Here is a 20,732-nt window from a genome sequence, read left to right as displayed (position 1 = left end):
CATTTTACAGCTGAGAAAACAGAAAGCTTAAGTGACTCATATCCAGGGTCATAACCGCTCAACAACAAAGCTCTAAGCCCTTGAGGTCGCATTTGAACTCAGGTCTTCCTGATTCCAGGTTGCCCCTCCCCCTACCCACTACCGCTTCCTAGCCGTTCTAATAAGCTATGCACGAGAGCAGGCGCTTCCTTTTTTGTATCCCCAGCACTTAAAGGTTCGATGGCTGGCACACAGCACGCTTAATAAACGTTTATTGATCGATGATTGACATCCTAGCTCCCTCAGTAACTTTCCTCCAGTCACTTGCCCTCGGTGGGTCGGTCGGACAGTCAAGGAGCATTTAATAAGTGCTTCCTAGGGCAGACGCAGCCCCTGCCCTCAAAGCGCTTCCAATCTATAGGGAAGGGCGAGTGGCGCTAGAATCGCATTCTTCCTGGGGTCTGCAGCGGCTCCCGGCTTGGCAAGATGCCCGGCCAGCAGGGTTGTCATGGCCACGCCCCCTCGAGAGGTGCCGCCCCCTCCTCCCCGCCCGTCCCGGCTGTCAGAATGCCCCGCCCCCTTCTCCTGTTGCCTCCTCCCCTCCACGAGCCGAGCAGCCCAGCCGAGGACCTCGGCGCCGGCCGTGCCTCCTGAATAATGAATCACGCTGCCCCCGGGAAGGGGCGGGGCCGAGGCGAGGCGGCTACGACGCAGGCGCACGGCCCGGCCCGGGGGAGAGGGTCGCAAGATGGCGGCGCTGAAGGAAGCTCGGGGCTACGGGCTGTCTTGCGGGCGGGTGAGCGACGGCAGCAAGGTGTCGGTATTCCACGTGAAGCTCACGGACAGCGCTCTAAGGGCCTTCGAGAGCTACCGCGGCGGCCAGGTGAGGGCTCCGGCTCGGGGCACCAGCATTCCCCCGGCTCCCGTCCTCCCCTCCCCTGGGCTCCGCTCTCCCGGGCTCCCCGCGCCCCGGGGCGCCTCAGCCGGACCGAGCGGAGCCCGGCGCGCGCCGGGGCCGAGGCGACGCGGGGCCCCCTGCCCCCTCTCCCCTCGCCCCGTGACGGGCAGTAGCGCCAGCGCGCGCCGGGTCCCGCTCCCCCCGCCCCCCTAGCCGGGCGGGCGCCCCTTCCGGGCCCCCGTAGTCTCGGGCTGCCCCCCTCCCCCCCTTTCCCTGTGGTGCTGTCCGGGCTGATGGAGTCCTGCCGGGGGAAGGCAAGCAGGTGATCTCCTTTCCCGTCTCCTCCATATGCTTATCCGTGAAGTTTCCTTTCCCATCACCGCTCAGCTTTGGGGGGCTGCCGCGGCATGTGGGGGTGCCCGTCTGGACCCCGCCTCAGCCCCCTTGGTTGCGTGGCTCCTTGTCTGCGTGGCTCGGCCCCCCCCCCCAGCTTAGAGGCCACAGGTTTTCTTGGCCTCCCGGGGTTGTCCCCTGCTCGCTCCTGAAGATTTTGGGGTTCTGTCTTACGGAAGGGAACTACAGGGACGCTTGTGGTCGGTGTTCGTCACCCTCGGGGCTATCCTGACTCCCCAAATTAGCTCAGTTCCGGGACAGAGTGGCTGGAGGAGGGGGCTCCCCTTCCTCGCTTCTAACCCCACTTTCAGCCATATGTTTCTCAGGGACCCGGCCCTTCAGGGCTGCAGTGCCCAGCTGAGCAGAGGTGGGGTGCGGGTAGGTGGGGTCAGTGGGGTGTGTGGATCGCTTCTCTTCCATTCCATCGAACCCGGTTCTCATCCTTGTGGTTCCCCCAAGATTCCTAGGGTGAAGGGGGTGCCATTTCCTCTTGGTTGCTCTCAGAGGTGCCTCGCTCCCCCTTTTAGGCATTTAAGGGAAGCCAAGTGAAGGCTAGTTTCCCTTTGGGTTGTCCTAAACCCCAGGTTCCCAATCCCTGCCCTTTGCTGACCCGATTTTCCATCCCTGTTTATTTATTTGCTCTTCCTGTTTTAAAAGTCCTTCACTTAAGTAAAGGATCAGAAGTCCTCTTCTCTGTATTTCCAGATTTTCCAGGACCTTTTCTGCTCCTGCCCAGAATTTGAGGCTGTGGTTCGGGCTTCAGGTTGTTTGTAGGCTCGTTAAGTAGGCCTCCTTGTCTTTGTGCCTCCCTCCAGTAGAAATTCACAGGGTTAATTCTGTACCTCCCTTCCACCCCCAGCTTCCTTCCTAGGGAATTTCAGGTTCTTCTTCACTGAGGGAGGCCAGGTAGGCTTTGGCTTCCAGGGGTCCCATGCTTTTCGGGAAGAAAGGTGTAGGGCTAGAGGACGTTCTTCCAGATTCTTAGGTGGGATTCCTACCTTCCTTCCTACCTTCTCTTTCAGGGTACCTCACATATTCAAGGGAGGTTTGGCTGCCTGTCCAGAAAGGGCATACTTAGCTTTTGCCTTTGGGGTGATGGTGGAGGGGGTGGGGAGAGTGTGAGCAGAGACTAACTAGGAAGGAATGCTGCTTTCTTTCCTGCTGGAGACTTGTTTAGCACCATCAGGTAAGCTGGGAAATTTCATTGCCCTTATTTGTGCTGCCTGCCTTCCTCCAACCGTCTGCTAGTCCCCCCCCCCTTCCCTAGGAAGCAGGTTTTTGCCCCACTAAGTGGTTCTCCAGAATGACAGCAGGCCACTCTGTAGATGAGGTGTCGAAATCTTATCTGTGTTTTGGTGGTGTCCTAGGTATTTCTAACTAGTCAGCAGTTAAGGCAACTTTCCTAGAAACAGATGTAGAGAATTCATTAGTGATGTAAATAAAACTGTGGACTTAGTACCCTGTGAGGCTTATTAAAAGGGTTCTGTAGCCTTGTGAAACTAGGAAGACCTAGCTTTATCTAACAAACTGTACATCATTGTCTTAACCTGGCTGTACGGGTGAGGCTGCTGCCTGGCCACCTAACCTGTTTCACTCATCAGAAATGGCCAGCTTGTGTATGTATATACCATATGTTGTCATGCTACTATTTTTAATTTAGGGTGTGGGTTTTACTCCGTAACTTAAGTTGGATCATCCGGATCATCTTAATCGGAGGGTTAAGGTAATCTTTTAGGTTTATCATATTTTATCATGACTTTATTTAAATGTGTTTATCAGCTTTGTATCAAATAGTTGCTAGGGTCAGAAATGGTTTTAAAGTTTTCTTTAAAATACTCATTCTGCCTAAAGTGATTCTGTGTAACAGGTTGTGTTGAATTTTGAATTTATTTTGTTTTATTCCTTAGATGAAATTTTCTTGGGGTTTTAAAAAATGTCATTATCTTTTATATTACTCACTTCCCAGTAACTCTTTTCCCCTTCTCCATCTTTTAACAGAAGTCCAGTTAGGCAAAGCAGATAAACACATTGGCCTTGCCTGATAACCCTTATTCTTTTCTTATAGTCTACAGTCTTTCTCTGCCAAGAGGAGGCAAACCTCATTGTCAGTCTTCTGAAGTCTTGATTGGGCACTGTCTTTTAGTCCAAATTTGAATTCAGCTTTCTCCCAGAAATTGTAGTATTTGTTCTTTAAAATATTTTTTGGACACATTTTGTCTTCACATCACTTTTATTTTCAAAAATGTCTAAAAGATTAAAAAAAAAGTAGCTCAGCAAAACTGACAGTTCATCAGCTGAATCTGACATCAGTATCATGTATTGTATGTGATACTTCACATAGTCCCTGACCACTGCAGATAAGGGAGGGAAATATTCTTATTTTTATACCTTCTCTGGTATAAAAGATGATGATGAGCTTTGCCACAGAATTGAGTTTAGCAAACATTCAGTAATAAGGAAAGAAGGAAACAAACATTATTAAGCACCTATTATGTGCTCCAGGGACTGTGTAAGTGCTTTACAGATATTATCTCATTCTGTCCTCACACCATACTTGGGGGGAGGTACTGTTGTACTATGTACTATGGTAGTATTACTAGGTACCATTTTACAGATGAGGAAACTGAGGCAGAAAGGTTAAACGACTTGCCCAGGGGAACACAGCTGGTAAAGGATCTGAATCCAGATTTGGATTTAATCTTTCTGACTTCAGGCCCAGCACTCTATCCACTGGGTGACCTAGCTACTTCTAAGCCTTTTTCCTTAGGAAAAAGGAAAAAGTAAAGCACAGGCTCTACCCTCAAGTTTGCAGTCAAGTGTGGAAGATCACATTTAGACAACTAAATGAAAAGTTGTGATAGTAGAACTTGATTTTGGATATTGATCTAAATGAAGTTGTAGGAGAAATCTAGGGGTGGAGAATTCTGTGCCTTGCGTATAGTAGGCCCTTAATTGATATTGAACTGAGTTTGTTGTTATATCTTTTCTTTTTAAGAGCATTCAGAGGATGCTGCCTGAAGGAGGGTGCTATCTAAGCTTGGGCTTTAGAAAATCTCATTTACTAATGGGTTGTAGGTGAATGAAGTTGAAAAGAGACTTGAAGACTTGGCGTATGTAACCAGGTAACAGTTATGAAAAACCACACATATAGGTCTGTAAACAAATTCCAGCAGGCCTTGGTCTTCAGGTTCTCCATAACAAAAGGAAAACCAGGAAATAATTTACTTATTATTGAGGTAAACTTTTTTTTAAAAAAACTTGGCATATATGAGAGGGAGGTTCATTGTCCTTTGAATTTCATTTTAAAATATTTTTGTGGATATGAATTGCAATCTTAACCATTTGAAAAGCAAGTAGGAATTTTATACTGGTCACTTAAAAAGTTTGGTATCTGCACTGCTTTTTTACCCAGGCAGAGTGCAGTGGATCGAGCCCTGTGAAAAGATAAGCATGTATTTATCTGCAGTTGTTGACTGTTTGGTCCTTTGCTTGATTCTCTGCGTGCTTGGACTGTAAGTCAGTCATTGAATAGTTCATATAGACATCACTACCAGCTTTAGATAGGGGAGATGATCTATAAAGGTTTCTTCAGTTCAGGGCCCAGTTTAAATGCTGCCTCCTCTATGAAACCTTTCCTATTTACCTCAGTAAGAAAAGGTCTCTCTTCCTAGTCTTAACTCCTTTTATATCTCTATTTATAATTCCATTTATCTCTCTCTCATGGCAAAATCCTGCCCTAGATTGTGGTTATTTGTATACCATTTTTTAAGAAAAGAGGACCCTGTAGTCTGACTAAGATGGGGCAGTTACAGTTTCCTGCATGGATTGGTTTCTTTACAAGTCTTTCTCCCTTACTAGATTTTAAGCACCTTGAGGACTGTGTTAGCTCATCTTTGTATTTCCCCCTCCCTAACAAAACCAAACTAAAAAAAACAAAACAAACCAAAAACCAGCTGATGTGTTACCCATAAAAGGCACTCAGTAAATATTTGTAGAATGAATGTTCTAGGAATTAGCTTGGTTAGTGGTTTCAGATCTGTTCTCCTAAAGTGTGTGGGCCTGCTGCATAAGTCAGCTAGGGCACAGGCAGGGAAATCCTAAATTAGCTTCCATTTGTCTCCCACTCATTGATATCCCAGTAAGCTTGGTTAGCATTTTCGATCTTCTTCATCACACATTATTATGCATACCTTTAACCTTATGAATGTTGTTGCCAATGAAATGAGGGACTAAGTCTGGCAATGATGGTACAGTCGAGTTTTTACTTCCTGAGTACTCTTTACTTGGAAAGTTGAGTGTGCTCCCTACTTTTTTAGATGATTGATATTTTTTGAGCCAAAATATATGGGGGCTTCAGATGCATCTGTGACAGCCTATACTACAGAGCTATGTGACATGCTGTGGTGGCCTCCCACTTAAAAAGTTGGAGAATCCAGTCCTGTTGACATAGCACAGTTTACAGGTTTCAGGATCTCCCAGCTGTAGAAATCATCCATTCTTATTTTTGTTCTTTAAGATCAAGGAATGTAGCTGAAGGGCACATGTTAATGGCTACATCCTGTTTCTTAATTCTTTAGTGGAATGTTTTATTTGATTTGGGCACTTCAGCAGTGGTGATTGCCATCTCTTCGCTCCTAAGTAGATGGTCTTCATAAGGTGCTGTGGTTCCACTACCATTTGGCGGCTAACTCCTCTGATGATGAACTTTCCTGGACCTGGCTTGTCTTCTGATGACAGACGCAGACATTTGTCTGTGGTTACTCACAGCCTTTCTAGCTTGGATAGGACCTTCCCAAGCTTTCATTCTGTTGGCATGACCTTTGAGAGCTCAGAATCTACTCCATGCCATGCTGAGACAGTGGCAGAAGACTGAAGTGGAAGATGTTTCTTGAAATCAAGGAAGATCTCCAGTATGTTGGTTGGATTCCCTGTGGCATGGGATTCGGAATAACATAACAGAAGTCTGGTAGGCTATATAGTAAGGCATAGATGGGTTTCAGTCTTCACAAGTTGGATGGAACTCCCAAGTTGATGAGATCACAGATCCATTTGAGAGTATATTGATTGAAATAAAACTCACATTTATTCAGTGTTTTCAGTTCTTTCCCTTTTACATCTTTGTGCAAGTATTATCTGAGGCAAAGGCTAGAAGATCATGTTGCTAGAAAGTGGAGGAATCCAGTCTTGGACCCAGGACTCTCCTCTTAGTTTAGTTTTCTTTCTACTGCACCACAGTCTGTCTTTGAATTAAGCTGATACTTTCCAATTATTTGGTATAAAGGACATTGTTTTCCAGTTTAGCTGTTCCAGAGTATTCTGAAAACTGATTATATGTTTCAGAGTGGGTATTTGAAAGCAATGTGCTGTAGTCGTGTAGCGGATTAAATACCTGTAAGTTCTGGGTCCAATGGTTTCAGGAAGGTGAGCTCTGTGAGAGAGAAATACTGATTAAGTCACTGTGATCCTAGAGGAGAGTTTGCAGCAGAGTTGATTATTTAGGCACTTGTGTGTAATCAGCTTTCTCTGAGCTTTGTCTCTCTTTTTGATTCATTAGGCCTGCCATAGTTCATCGTACTGGAAGCAGTTTGGATATCACTACAGGTTGTGACATTGGTGAATGATTCTTTGGGGTAGAGCAACCTAGTTTGTACATTGAGTGAATAAATATCTTCTGTGTTGTCTGCTGCTTTTTTCCTTTGAATTCAGTAGCATCAGAAAATACTTGATTGCTAAAATTCAGTTCCATTAAGTATTGAGGGAAAAATTGGCTTGAATGTGGCAGTTCTTGCAAAGTTCCTTTCCGTTATTTAATATTGTGCCTTAAGAACGTTGAGGACTGTTCTTTCATTATTAAAAGAATATTATTTCTACCATATCTTAATGTAATTAAAATTTGCACAAGTTATTGATAGTTTTCTCTGAAAATTGTATGAGAAGAAACTGACTATAATTTACATCTAAAGTGATTTATGGTTGTGTTGGGAGTAGACTACCAATCACAAAACAACATTTTAAGAGAGAAAAATATGTGTATGTGGCTCTATATATTTTATTTGGTGGCCTGACAGTGCAATTAAGAATTTGGTTATTTTATCATTTTACCTTTAAAAAATATCTGGATTTGTCTGCTTCTTTACTGAATACAAATATCAGAGAAACCCTGTGTCTTAAATGGTGTGGAACACACTTTGCTCTGCTGCTAATTATATCTTAAATGGCTTGCCCCATCTCCAGCCAAGTTGAAATTTAGCTTGCCATTGACTGATTCATCGTCATAATGGGCAGCCCATTTCAAGCACTTTTGAAAGAACAGTGCCTTCTTATTTCAAGAAAGTTTGTAAAGACAGGAAAGGTATCAGCAGCTTGTAACGTGCTTCCAATAGTCATAATTCTAATTTCTATAGTGTTTTAAGGTTTCCAAAACACTTGCCTCACAACACCTTTATGTGGTAGGTGATGTAAGTAGTATTATCCCCATTTTACAGATGAGGAAATTGTGGCTCTTGGAGGTGTATAGATTGACAGGTTGCATGACTAATAGGAGGTGGAATCTCAAACCTGGGTCTTCTGACTCCCAGTCCAGGGCTGTTCCTCTCTTCCTTGTTTGTGGGGAAGTAGAGTTTATGCTACAATTGAGTTTCTTTTAATAGGAGAAGCAATGTGATGTAATTAAAAGAGAAATCAGAAGACCTGGAACTCCACTCCCAATTCTGGCCATGTGAGCTTGGTCTGATCAGTTTATTTATGCCTTTGAAAAGTGATTATTATAGTACTTATACTCTGTCTCACAGGGTTGTTGTGAAGAAATACTTTGTTAAACCGGAAGGCATGATATAAATGTGAGCTGTTATTAAAGAATCCTTCATTCAGCAAACGTTTATATGCCTTCACTGTGTTAGGTGCAGGAAAGATAGAATTTATGTAAGACCCAGTCTCTTCCATGATGAAAGTTAAAGTCTAGTAGGAGTGTAAAACAAACGCCCAGATAACTTTCATAAATATTCCTTGATAAGGGTGTTCAGAGGTTACCAAAGTGTGGAATGTGAGGCTGGATTTTAAATGCTGGATCCTTTGTGCATCCAAACTTTATTTGTTAGAGTAGGAGGTCTGAGATTTTTTTTGGTGTCCTGGCCTTGTTAACAGTCTGATGAAGCCTGTGGACCTAGACTCCTCACACTCCTGTTTTTAAATGCATCAAATACAAAACATAGGATTACAAAGGAAACTAATTTTATTGGAAATACAATTATCAAAATATTTTTAAAAACCAAGTTCATCCAAGGGTGGAAAAGCTGTGGCCCTCGAGGTCCTCAAGGGAGGCCCTTTGACTAAATCCAAACTTTGCAGAACAGATCCCCTTAATAAAAGGATTTGTTGTGTAAAACTTGGACTCAGTCAAAAGGCTGAACCCAGGGACCTAGAAGGCTATGTGTGGCCTGAGGCTGCAGGGTCCCCACCTTTGTAGTAATAGATACTCTCCCTCCAACCAGCTACCCCTGTGTTGGAGGGAAGAGATGAACCAGCAATCCAATAGTTCAGAAAACTTATCTTAAAATCTTTACTGTTTGTTGGTGCACATTTGTAAAAGGGGAAGGAAAAAAGATTTTATGCGTCACTGTAATATCAGTCTGTGCCAGCTGATCCATGGGAGAGATACATTTTGGCTAGCTTTCTGGTTCTGCTAGCTAATCAGACACAAGAGGAAACAAGGAGAGCACAGCTGGGCAAGCCCAGGTAAAGCTTGGATTCACACCAGCTGCTCAGTCTGGCCAGAGCTAGACCCAGAGGACTGTTAAGAGGTCTTTTGGTAGGTGTGTTCATATTCATGGGGGCTGGGTTGAAATAACAACCTCCATTTAACTGTGAGTTTTAATTTTTCATTCAGTTTTTGCTTTTTCCATTAACAAGTAGAATGAATACAGACTTTTAAAATGAACGTTGAATTAAACTATGACATTTAGAGTTGTAGACTCTTAACGAGTTGGGAATAACCTCTGGGGTGTTCTAGTCCAGCCTCAGCTTGAAGCATGAATCTTCTCTACAACATAGCTGACATTTTACATAGCTTTTAAATATTTACAGAAAGCTTTATCTTATTTGCTCCTCATAACAGTGTCATTTGATCCTCAGAACAACCCTGTTAGGGTAGGTACACGAATTTTAATGTGGTTTTATAGATAAGAAAACCGAAGCCCAAGAGATTGTGACTTGCCAATGGGTCACACAGCTAGTAATTTTGGGAAGCAAGATTAGACTTTAGATCTCTGCTTACTCCACGTTCAGCTCTTTGCATCATTCTATATTTCCTTTCCTTGACATTATGATTATTGACCCTCTACTTAGAGATGACCAGTGATTGGGAAATTAATAAAATAAGCAGCTTGTTTTATGAATTTCCTTCTCAGGTGCCTTCTTATCTTCATTTTTGTCACTCTTGCTCACTCTTTCTGGTTCTTACCTTTGAAACCAGAGTAAAAAGTTACTTTCTTCTCTCTGATTATCCCATAGGTGTTTGAAGACAGAGTTCATATTCTTGGGTCTGGAAGTTCTCTCATGTCCCCCCACTCCCCTTCCCTATTTTCTCCAGCAGGCTAAATATCACCAATTCCTTTAACTGATCACCTTCTGGCATTATTCTCAACACCCTCTATAGGTCATCTTTTTCTGAATGAAGCACCTTGTCCATATCTCTTCCAAAATGAGCCTAGAACTGAACATACTACACTGCCTTGGTCCCTGGTACCCATTTGGAGTTTTTGTGACCATCTTAATTATGGTTGGTTTTAGAATCACATTTTGTTTTGTTAAAATCTTTGAAGACAGACAACGTTGTTATAACCCTCAGATTAAGTTTTACATTAATGCATAGATTTTTCCTTCAAGAAGGTTTAGGAAGACCCCCTGACAACACAGTATGTGATACTTTTTTTTTTTTAAGAAGAGAAATACTTTTCTGATAGTGACTATTTTGTTCTGAGGCATTGCACATCTATTGGGCCTCATATATCATTTCAGAGCATGGCGAGTACTTTAATTCAGTGGTACCCTGGTCTGTTAAAGAGCCTTATTATGGGACTTCAGATTTAATATAAGTCAAGTTGTTTTCCTGAAACATAATATGGTAAATAATCATTTGTGTCTCACTTTAGGTGTCATATTCTTGATGTCAGCTTTTCTTGGTCTGCTCTAGTTGTTACCATTTCTCTCCCCCAAATTTGATTTGTATTTTTATATATTATCTTCCTTCAGTAGAAGATAAGTTCCTTGAGGGTGAGGACTTTTCATTTTTTTTTCTTTTTTGGGTATCACCAGCGCGTAGCACAGTGCCTGACACATAATAAGTAGGTACTTAATAAATGCTTTTTTGTGAGAGAATTGAAGAGCCTTGGACTGGGAATCAGATATTACTTTTAATTCTGATTCTTCCACTAAATTTTTGTGTGACTCTGGCAAGAACTTGTGGGTCAAGGAGAAAATACTGCAAGCATGCAGAAAGAAAGAATTCAAAATTGACCATGGAAGCACAGTCAGGATCATACAAGATTTAGCAGCTACCACTATTAGGAAGTAGAGGACTTAGAATATAGTCTATTTTTAAAATGTTGTAATTTTTTTTTAGTCTTTTGCCTTTATTTCTTGATTTCTCTTAGAGTCATATGGCTAGTTCTAGTCTTTAAGGAGTTATCTTTAGAAATGTTTTGTACCCTTTTACAAAGGTATTATTACTTTTGCTTTTCATAACTTTCTTGCGTAACATTTCTTTTTCAATTTTTTTCCTTTACTGCTCTTATTTGGTTTAAATTTTTTTTTTGCTCCCCCTTTGTCTTGACTGCTTTAACTCTTCTAAGTATTCTTATGCTTGTGTCTAATCTACATTTTTCTTTGAGGCATTGTTTGTAGTTGTTTTCAAGAATTACCTTATTCTGTGTTTGTGTCTTGAGCTTCTGTGTCACCCTAGTAGCTCTTTATGGTTGGGTTATTTTTTTATTTGTTCTGTTTTCCAGCCTCCTTCTTGTCTTTAGACTTTATGTTAGTGTTGAGTTTTGCTCAATTCTAGGGGATAATACCTAGTTTGAGCATCTGTCTTTTTGTGACCTCCTGCTGTTTCCATAGTTCAGTCTGGACTGAAAGTCCCTCCCCAAAATGGTAACTTCAGGAGGAACTCAGCAGTGGGAGAAGGCAGCTGAGGCATGGATGATGAAGTCTGGAGAGTCAGTAGATAGAGCCAGGAGAAGAATGAAATACAGATGTATTAAGTATCTGAGGCAGGATTTGAACTCTGGTTTTCCTGATTCCAAGTTCAGCACTCTGCACTGTACCACCTGGCTGCCATACTAGAGTTATGAAAAGTATTTCCATAAGCAATTCTAATGCTTTCTGGTATGTGTCCAGATAATAAGCTTCATGAAGTAGAAAATCACACTCTAATAGACAAAATTATGCATTATTGCACATTTTATATACATATTACTTAATAGACATGAACTGGACCTCTATGACATGAAAATATAGATTCTGGCCTTGCATTCATGAACCTGGTAGGGGATTTAACACATACAAAATTGTTCATGATTAGTATAGTATGGAGAAGTGCAGGCAAAATGCTAAGTGATGTTTCAGGGAGAAAATCCCATTACCTGGACGGGGCTGGGAAGACCCTATGGAGGAGGTGACATTTGAATGGGTATTTTCAAAGGATTTCGGCAAGAGGCCCTTGTTAGGAAGAGTGAGTGCCTTCTGGCCTGGGGGGGGCAGGGCGAGTTAAAGGAAAGGTGGAGAACAGCTCTCTGGAAGGGTGGCTGAGTGAGAAGAGAGGGTCAGAATGTGGGAGGGCATTGAAGGCCAGGCAGAAGTGCTTGGATTTCATTTTGAGCTTGAGGGAATCGTGGATAAATGGAGGATAAAGTCGATAGATCATGAAAGATGTACTGGGACCCTTCATACATGGTATTTTATGGGTGTAAAATTCTTGAGTTACGTTTTCTCTTCTGAGCCTCATGATTAGCTTATAAGAGATAGGTTTTAGTCCTTTTCCCTTTCTGACACGAGCTGTTACTCCAGCAGCTAGGTAGCACAGTGGATAGGGTGCTGGTTTTGGAGTCAGGATAACCTGCGTTCGAATCTGGCCTCCAACACTTCCTAGCTGCGTGACCCTGGGCAAGTCACTTCACCTCTGTCTGCCTGAGTTTCCTCAACTATAAAATGAGCATAATAATAGCACCTCTCTCCTAGGGTTGTTGTGAAGATCAAATGAGATTAACAACCCCTGGCACATAGTGAGCTCTATGTTATCATTGGCTATTATTACCATGGAATATGCTAGAAACCAGTTTATTTTTGACTTTTTTTCCCACAAATGTTTTCAGTAAATTATTTCAGAAAAGGAGACCCCCCCACCTCACCTATGATATGCTTTTTTCCCCAGCCCCACTGTGAGACAGTTTTTATTTTATTTTATATTTTTAGGAGCTAATTTTTTCTATTGTTTTCTAACATTCTTATTTTCTATTTAATATTTTATTTTTCCCCAATAACATGTAAAAACAATTTTTAACATTTATTTTTTAAAATTTTGAGTTCCAAAATCTCTTCCTTTTTCCTTCCTTCCCCCCCATGCCCATTGAGAAGGCAAGCAATTTGATATAGGTTATATGTGTGCAGTCATGCAAAACATATTTCCGTATTAGTCATATGGTGAAAGAAAATACAGACCAAAAAAACCCAAGAAAAATGAAGTAAAAAAAAATGCTTCAATCTGTACTCCGATTCCATCAGTTCTTTCTTTGGAGATGGATAGCATTTTTCATTGTAAGAAAGAATTGTCTTGGTTCATTGTATTGCTGAGTCTTTCCCAGTTGATCATTGTTACAGTACTGTTGTCACTGTGTACAATATTCTCCTGGTTCTACTCATTTCAGTTTTCATCAGCTCATGCTAGTCTTTCCAGGTTTTTCTGAGAGCAACCTCCTCATGATTTCTTATAGCACAATAGTATTCCATCACAACCATATACCCCAACTTCTTCAGACATTCTCCAAAGGATGGACATTCCTTCAATCTCCAGTTCTTTGCCACCACAAAAAGAGCTACTCTAAATAATTTTGTGTATATAGCACCTTTTCCTTTTCCTTTGATCTCTTTGGGATGCAAATCTTATACTGGTATTACTGGGTCAAAGGGTATGTACAGTTTTATGGCCCTTTGGGAATGGAGAAACTAATTTTTGAAGATGCATTTATGCTATCTTTGCCTTGGACAAGTGCCTTGCCCGTGCAACTGTAACTGCCTGTCGTGCAGGAGGCAGTTTGGGCTTTTTGAGCATCTAAATTTTCTGTATAAAGCAATGAGTGTTCTCACCTCCTTGTTGCCCTCTTGTTTTTCTCTGCCCTTTGCTGGCCCAGGAGCACTGTTATCTGATCCCTGTTGGCCTTTCCTCTGATGGTAGGGGAGTAATTTCCTTTTGAAATGTCATTTCATTTTGGAGGATAGGGATCAGTATAGATTAGTATCCCATCCTTCTGCTGAGGTCTGATATTACTCTGGGGTGGATTCCGACACCACAGTTTTTATACAAATAGAGTTGTTCTTTCTTTCCAGGTTTGCTCAGTGGCTTCCCTTTTTGGCTTTTGGAGGAAAAATGTCTGGCTATAAGAGGAATTTCTCTAATTATCATATGCCTCTGTCTTCCTGTCTTGTCCATGAAGCTCCAGCTGCTTACCAACCATGCTTTTGAATTTCTTCTCTGGTTTGTAGGAATTTGGAAATGATGAGATTGCTACAACCTAAAGTAGTTTACCCATTGCCATATTAAGAGCAAAGATACTTTCTGGTGAGAAGTTGTTGTGTTTGTTTTTTCTTACCAGTTCTGCTTGGAAAAGTAGGTTCTAAGAAATTTCAATAGTCAACAAGTCAGCCAACAAGTATTTATCAATTTTTTAAAATTACGTTTTATTTTTGTTCAATCAGCAGTAATCCACCTTTGTTCCCTCTTACCACAGCCTTCCATTCCTCAAATGAAAATGAGATAAAAACAGAAACCCTATTGCTATATATAGTACATATATTGCCATGTATGTAGTACGTCAAGGCATTTAGGTGGTGGAGTGCCTGGAGTCAGGAAGGTTCATCTTCCTGAATTCACATATGGCCTCAGATACTAGCTGTGTGACTCTGGGCAAATAACTTAACCCCGTTTGCCTCAGTTTCCTTATCTGTCAAACTGGAGAAGGAAGCGGCAAACCACTCAAGGAAACTCCAGATGGGGTCATGAAGAATCGGGCATGACATGACTGAAACAACTTGACGACAGTCAAGCAAAACCAATTTCCGTATTAGTTGTGTCCAATAAAAAGATCTCATTTGGCCCTCTGCTTCTCTATCAGGAGGTGTGGGTATCCTGTTTCGTTATTAATCCTTTGAAGTGGAGGCTGATCATTATGCTGTGTGTTTTTACCATATGGCTGTCATTGCTTACTTCACTCTGTTTCAGTTCACATAAATCTTTCCAAGTTTCTCTGAAACTATCCCCTTTCATCATTTCTTAGAGCACAGTAATATTCCATCACATATACCATAGCTTTCAAAAAACATTTATTAAGGGCTTACTGTGTGCCAGTTATTCTGCTAAGTTCTAGGGATACAAAGAAAGGCAAAAACTCAATTCCTTCTTTCTAGTTCACATTCTAATGGCAGAGACAATATACAATAATTATATACATACAAGATAGATACAGTGTAAATGGAAGGTAATACTGGAGGGCAATTGCTATGTGAGATGGAACTGACAAAGGTCATAGCAGAAGGTGGGATTTAAACTGAGCCCTGAAGGAAGCCAGGGAAACTAGTGGCTGAAGATAAAGAAGTGAGTAAAGTGTAAGAAGACTGAAAAGGTAAGGTAGGAAGGGTCCAGGTTGTGATGGGCTTTAAATGCCAACTAGAGGATTTTTTTATTTAAAAAGTTTTTTTATTGCTGTCTTTTGTTTTCACATGGCCCCAGATTTCCCCTGTATACCTTTCTCTCTAGTTTTCCAGAGAGTTGTCTCTTATAACAAAGACTTATTTTAGAAATAAAAAAAGCAAGAGAAAAAAAATTCAGCAAAATCAACCTATACATCTAAAACATAGATTCCACACCTGTATACTCTCCCCCACATTCCTGTAAAGAGTTGAGGAGAAATGTTTTTTCATATCTCCTTTGGGGCCAAATTTGTTCTTTGTAACTTTTCAATTTTCATTTTTAATTATTTTGTGGTAGGTTTTTTCCCTCCTTTTACCTTGTTGTGGATGCTGAATATCGTATCCTTGGCTGTGCTTCATTCTATATCAGTTCATGTAGTTGCCATGAGTCTCTATATTCATTATGCTCATGATCTCTTACAACACAATATTCCATTACATTCATGTATCACAATTCATTTAGCCATTCCACAGTTTATGGGCATCTACTTTGTTTCTAGTTCTTTGCTATCACAAAAAGTGCTGCTGGGAATATTTTGGTGTGTCTTGATGGAACCTTTCTTTTTTGTCATTGACTTCCTTGGAGTATATGCCAAGCAGAAGATTCTCTGGATCAAAGGGTATGGACATTTCAATCACATTTTTTGCATAATTTCAAATTTCTTTTTACAATGTACTAGTTGTACCATTTCTCAATTCCACCAACAATGCACTAGTGTTCTTGACTTTTTATAGTCCTTCTGACATTGACTATTTCCATCTTTGCCACTTTGCTGGGTATGAATTGAAAGCCTAGGGTTGTTTTGATTTGCATTTCTCTTATTAGATATTTGGACATTCTTTCATATGATTGTTAATAGTTTGCAGTTCTTCCTTTGAGAACTCAGAGGATTTTATATTTGATCCTGCAAGTAATAAGGAGCCACTTTAATTTATTCAGTAGAGGGGTGGTGTGGTCAGACTAGTCCTTTAGGAAAATATTCTTGTTTTGATGAAATAATTGAATAAAATGTGGTAGCCTTTGTGTTGTAAAGAGCGTTGGATCTAAATCAGAAGGATAATGGTTTGAAGTCATGGCCCTGTTAGCCTTGTAACCTTGTATAATTTGCTTTATCTCTCTGAATCTGTATTCTTAATTTCCAAGTGGGAATAATAATCTCTGCTTCACTTCCTTGAGGGGAGTTTGTGAAGATCTAATGAAATAATGAATGCAAGATGCTTTGTAAACTAGCCTCTTTTGACTATAGTGTCTACATTAAGTGGATCAAGAACAGCCATGCTCTTGACATTTATTAGCTACGTGACACTAAGAAGTAATTTTTCTTTTGCAGGCCTTAGTTTATGTGTCTGTAAAATGGGATTACTAAGGAAAGATTTGTAAAATTATTATTGATTGAAACATAATACAGACAAGTTACAGTATTTTCGGAAAAGTTGCTGTATCAAAGCTGTTAAGTTAGAAGGCATTTGTTCATTTACAGAAGAATTTGGTAGAGGGTTTCTTTAAGGATCTCCCAAAATGCATTTTAAAATGTGATTCAATTTACACAAATTCCATTTGTATAAAATCACTTATTTTAAGCTAGAAGTAACCTCAAGGTCACCTCTTGAAAAAAACTGAGGTTCAGAGTTTATAACTTGCCCAAGGTGATATAAGTAGCTGAAGTGGCCTCTGACTTGAGTATTTATTTTCCTCTCTTGGTCAGCCTCTTCGAAAGAGTGCATCTATCATGTCAAATGAGGTATATCTGTCCAGGAGGACCCCAGGGGAGGTCCCTGGGAGCACAAAGTAGGCATAGCCTAGCTTAGCATAAACAAACATAGAAGTAGTTCTTCTGCATAGTTCTTCTAATGTTGGACCTAGGAGAGCCAATTCACTCAGTTCAATTCAACAAACATTTATTAAGCTCCTGGTATGTGCCAGGCACAGGGCTAGGCTCTGGGGATACCAATAGGAAAAAGAAAGACAGTCATTGCCCTCAAGAAGCTTACAATCTAATGGGAGGAAGTCCACATGCAAAAGGAAGCTGATAAGCTGCTGTGGGGCTGAGGGAAATCAGGGAGTACCCAGAGCTGGGGCCATCATATTTCTGGGATAGGAAACCAAGCCAAGCTGCTGATGGAAAATGGAGTTACTTACCAAGTTGTGAGCCCTCTACAAAGGAAGGCGTTGGAAAGAGTGTATTGCTGGGCTCTCTAGGCAGTGGGGAGAGGGTACTGAGAGATCTGAGAAGGTGCTGAGTCAGTCTGCATGATGATAAGGTTTCAGGTGATCAGCTCCTCCTGGGAGAAGAGAAGAATAATCTAAATTTAAATCATAATCTAAATGAAAATTTTTGTGTTTTAAATCCATTTAAAAATCCATAAAGGATGATGAAAAGAAAGTTTAGATGAAAAGACAATTTTGACTTAGATAACTTGAAAGGCTTGATTTTACTTCTCATAAATAAAAGAGAGCAGAGGCCACAGCCAGAACTCATAATTTAAATTTTGACTGTTTTTTGGTTTTTGTGGGGAACCTTTTTTGATTTTGGAATTTGAGATGTTTCTGCTGTCGATTTTAAATAATTGGATGCTTAATCTGAAAAAAATGTGAAGTTTTAAATCAGAAAGAAGGCATGGTGACATGCTGGCCAGGTTGTACTTTCTGACAATTGACTCCCTGGCTGCTGCATGTGTTTTTCCAAGCACACTATAACCTAATTATAATACTGTCTTCAGGGTTTGTGCTTTGGGGTCACTTCATGATGCACAGAATCTTTTTAGGACTAAATGAGCTAAAACAGTAGAGGGTAGTGGAAAAGGTAGTGGGCCAGGGGTTGGAAGTACTGGATTTGGGTTCTGGCTTAATCTGAGCTATATGTTCAAAATAGGTCAGATAACCTAACCTCTCCAACTTAAGAGTTTTCTTATCTGAAAAATGGAGATGATAATACCTTCCCTACCTACCTCACAGAGATGCTATGTGGATCAAATGAGGCAAAATATGTGAATGTACTTTATAAATGATAATTATTGAGATTACTCTTTGTTTTCACATTTTTGGGAGGAAAATGGACAAATTAGAAAGATTCTGGGGGAAAGTGATTAGGAGAGGGAACTTGAAACCATGTCATGTGAAGATCAGTTGAAGGAACTGGGAAGGTTAGCCTGGAAAAGAAGTCTTAAGGGAATATGATGTTTCAAATATTTAAAAGGCTGCTTTCTGAGAAAGGAATTAATCATGTCCTCCATTCCTCTAGAGAGCAGAATTTAGAAGCAATGGGTGAGTGTTACAGAGAGATAGGTTACTTCTCAGTAAAAGGAAAAAACATTTTAACAGTTTTAGATTCCCCAAAGTAAAGGGAACTGAGGGAAGGTGCCTTAGGAAATAATCCTCCATCATTCTAGTTCTGAGATTCTGTAATTCTCTGTCTCTATTAATAATCCATATTATTAAACTAACTTTAGAGCTCATTTTATTAGAAGTTATGCTTTTGGAGCAAATGGCGTGAAGATCCACGGTATTTATATACCACGTATGAAGAAGTCAGAATGGTCGCTGTGATCCAAGAACTCAGTTTGGTTCCATAGTAATCCTACATGGCCTTAATTTAGGGCTATCTTTCCACTTGCATACAGAAGAAGTGAAATCAGTTCCAGATAAAATTAGTTGGTCATATTTAAGAGTAGTTTTAGGGAAGTAAAACTTCCTGCATGCCATCTTGAGCTTCATATCACTCCCACCCTCACCAAGGATTTATTTAGTAGTGCATCTTTTGCACCCCAAATTCAGTATGTCTAAAACTGAACTCAGCCTCCCTTGTTCCCCAAACCTGTTTCCTTCGCTCCCATTTTTGTTAATGGTATCCCCTCCACCTCTTGTCGCCCCCCTCTGAGTCATCTTTACTTCCATATCCATCACATCCAGTGAGTCAGCAAGACCCGTCTATTCAGCTTTTGCAAACTCCCTTGCATTCATTCCCTTCTTTTAGTCCTCCTTGTGCGCTCTCTCCTAATATCTTCCCTTGGCTTCCATCTCTCTATTCCAATCTATCCTATAAACTCTTACTTTTTTCCTTGAGTAATCTTCTTATTCTATTTGTTTCTTTGTTGACTCTTTCCTGCTCAAAGAACAACTTCTGTTGTCTATACAGTAAAGATCAAGTTACTTAGCCCAGAACGCTCTGACTCTTAGCTTAACCTTTCTAGGCGTATTTCTCACTACTATTCCCCTTCATATGATCTAAGCTTCCATTCAGGTGGCCTATTCACTCTTTTCTAAACATTCTCTGTGCTTCCTCACCCCTCTGTCCTTGCTCAGTCTTTTCCCTCTGCCTGGAATGTCTTCCCTTCTCTTCCACATGTCTACCTAAATCCTACATACCATTTGACCTCATCTTTTTCTCCAAATCCTCCTTCCTTCCACACTATTGAGGCTACAGATATGCTCCTAGTCATCCAGACTTGCAGTCTAGCTGTCATCCTCGACTCCTTACTCTTTCATACCCTCCTCCCCCACATCCAATTAGTTGCCAAGTCCTATTGTGTTACCTTTGTGACATCTCATTATACACCCCCTTGTCCTCCTCTGACATTGCTTCTACCCTGATGCGGGCCTTCATCACCTTGTGCTTGGCCTATTGCAATAGCCTGCTGGTGGGACTGCCTGCCACAAATTTCAGTCCATTCCAGTCCATCTCTGCAGTCAAATTAATCTTCTTAAAGTGCAGATTTGAACATGTTAACCTCTTCCCTCTTTTAATAAACTTCAGTGTCTCCCTGTTACCTCCAGGATCAAATACAAAATGTTCTTTTTTCCATTCCAAGTACTTCATAACCTAGTCGTTTCCTGCTTATCCAGTCTTCTTACACCTTACATCCTGGTCTTCTGGCTGTTCCTGCAAAAGACACTCCATCTCTTGGCTCTGGGCATCTTCTCTGGCTCTCCTCCATGTATGATAGGCTCTCCTTCCCATATTCTGTCTCCCAGCTTCCTTCAAGTCCCAGCAAAAATCCCACCTTCTTCTTGAAGTCTTTTCTTATCCCCCTCAATACTAGTGCCTTCCTTCTGTTGATTATCTCCAGTTTATTCTGTCTATAGTTTCTTTGTTTTATGTTTACATGTTGTCTCTTCCATTAGATGGTGAGCTCCTTGAGAATTGGAACTGTCTTCAGCCTTTCTTTGTATCCACATGCTTATCACAGTGATTGGCATATAGTAGGAGCTTAGTAAACTCTTCTTGACTATCTGAAGTCACTTCTTCGTGGGCCTTAGGTTCTTCTTCTGTAAAATTCTAACATTTATCAAGTTACTATTAAGGGCAAGGTACTAATGATTCAAAAACTAACAAAATAGTTTGACCTCAAGGAGATAACATTCTACTGGGGGATTCAACAAAATATATATTTATATAGGGTTTTAAGGTTTGCAGAGACCTTGATTTGTAATCTGAGTTTATTCTACACATGGCCCTGTGAGGTAAGTACCACTGGTGGTAGTATCCTTATTTTGCAGATGTCAAGT

The 20,732-nt window shown here is 40.9% G+C and overlaps 1 protein-coding gene across 1 annotated transcript in view; it reads left to right on the top strand.

The window, feature by feature from the left end:
- Nucleotides 1-697: 697 nt before the first annotated feature.
- Nucleotides 698-20,732, top strand: part of ELL (elongation factor for RNA polymerase II) — a 150,723-nt gene continuing 130,688 nt past the window's right edge. The window contains exon 1 of the mRNA XM_036763604.1: nt 698-862. Within this exon, the coding sequence (XP_036619499.1) occupies nt 728-862 (135 nt within the window). The 5' untranslated portion in view covers nt 698-727. The remainder of the gene's footprint in view (nt 863-20,732) is intronic.

The sequence above is a fragment of the Trichosurus vulpecula genome, chromosome 1 (assembly GCF_011100635.1).
Source record: "Trichosurus vulpecula isolate mTriVul1 chromosome 1, mTriVul1.pri, whole genome shotgun sequence".
In the NCBI taxonomy this organism is placed as follows: domain Eukaryota; kingdom Metazoa; phylum Chordata; class Mammalia; order Diprotodontia; family Phalangeridae; genus Trichosurus; species Trichosurus vulpecula.
This window is presented reverse-complemented; position numbering and strand designations above follow the sequence as displayed.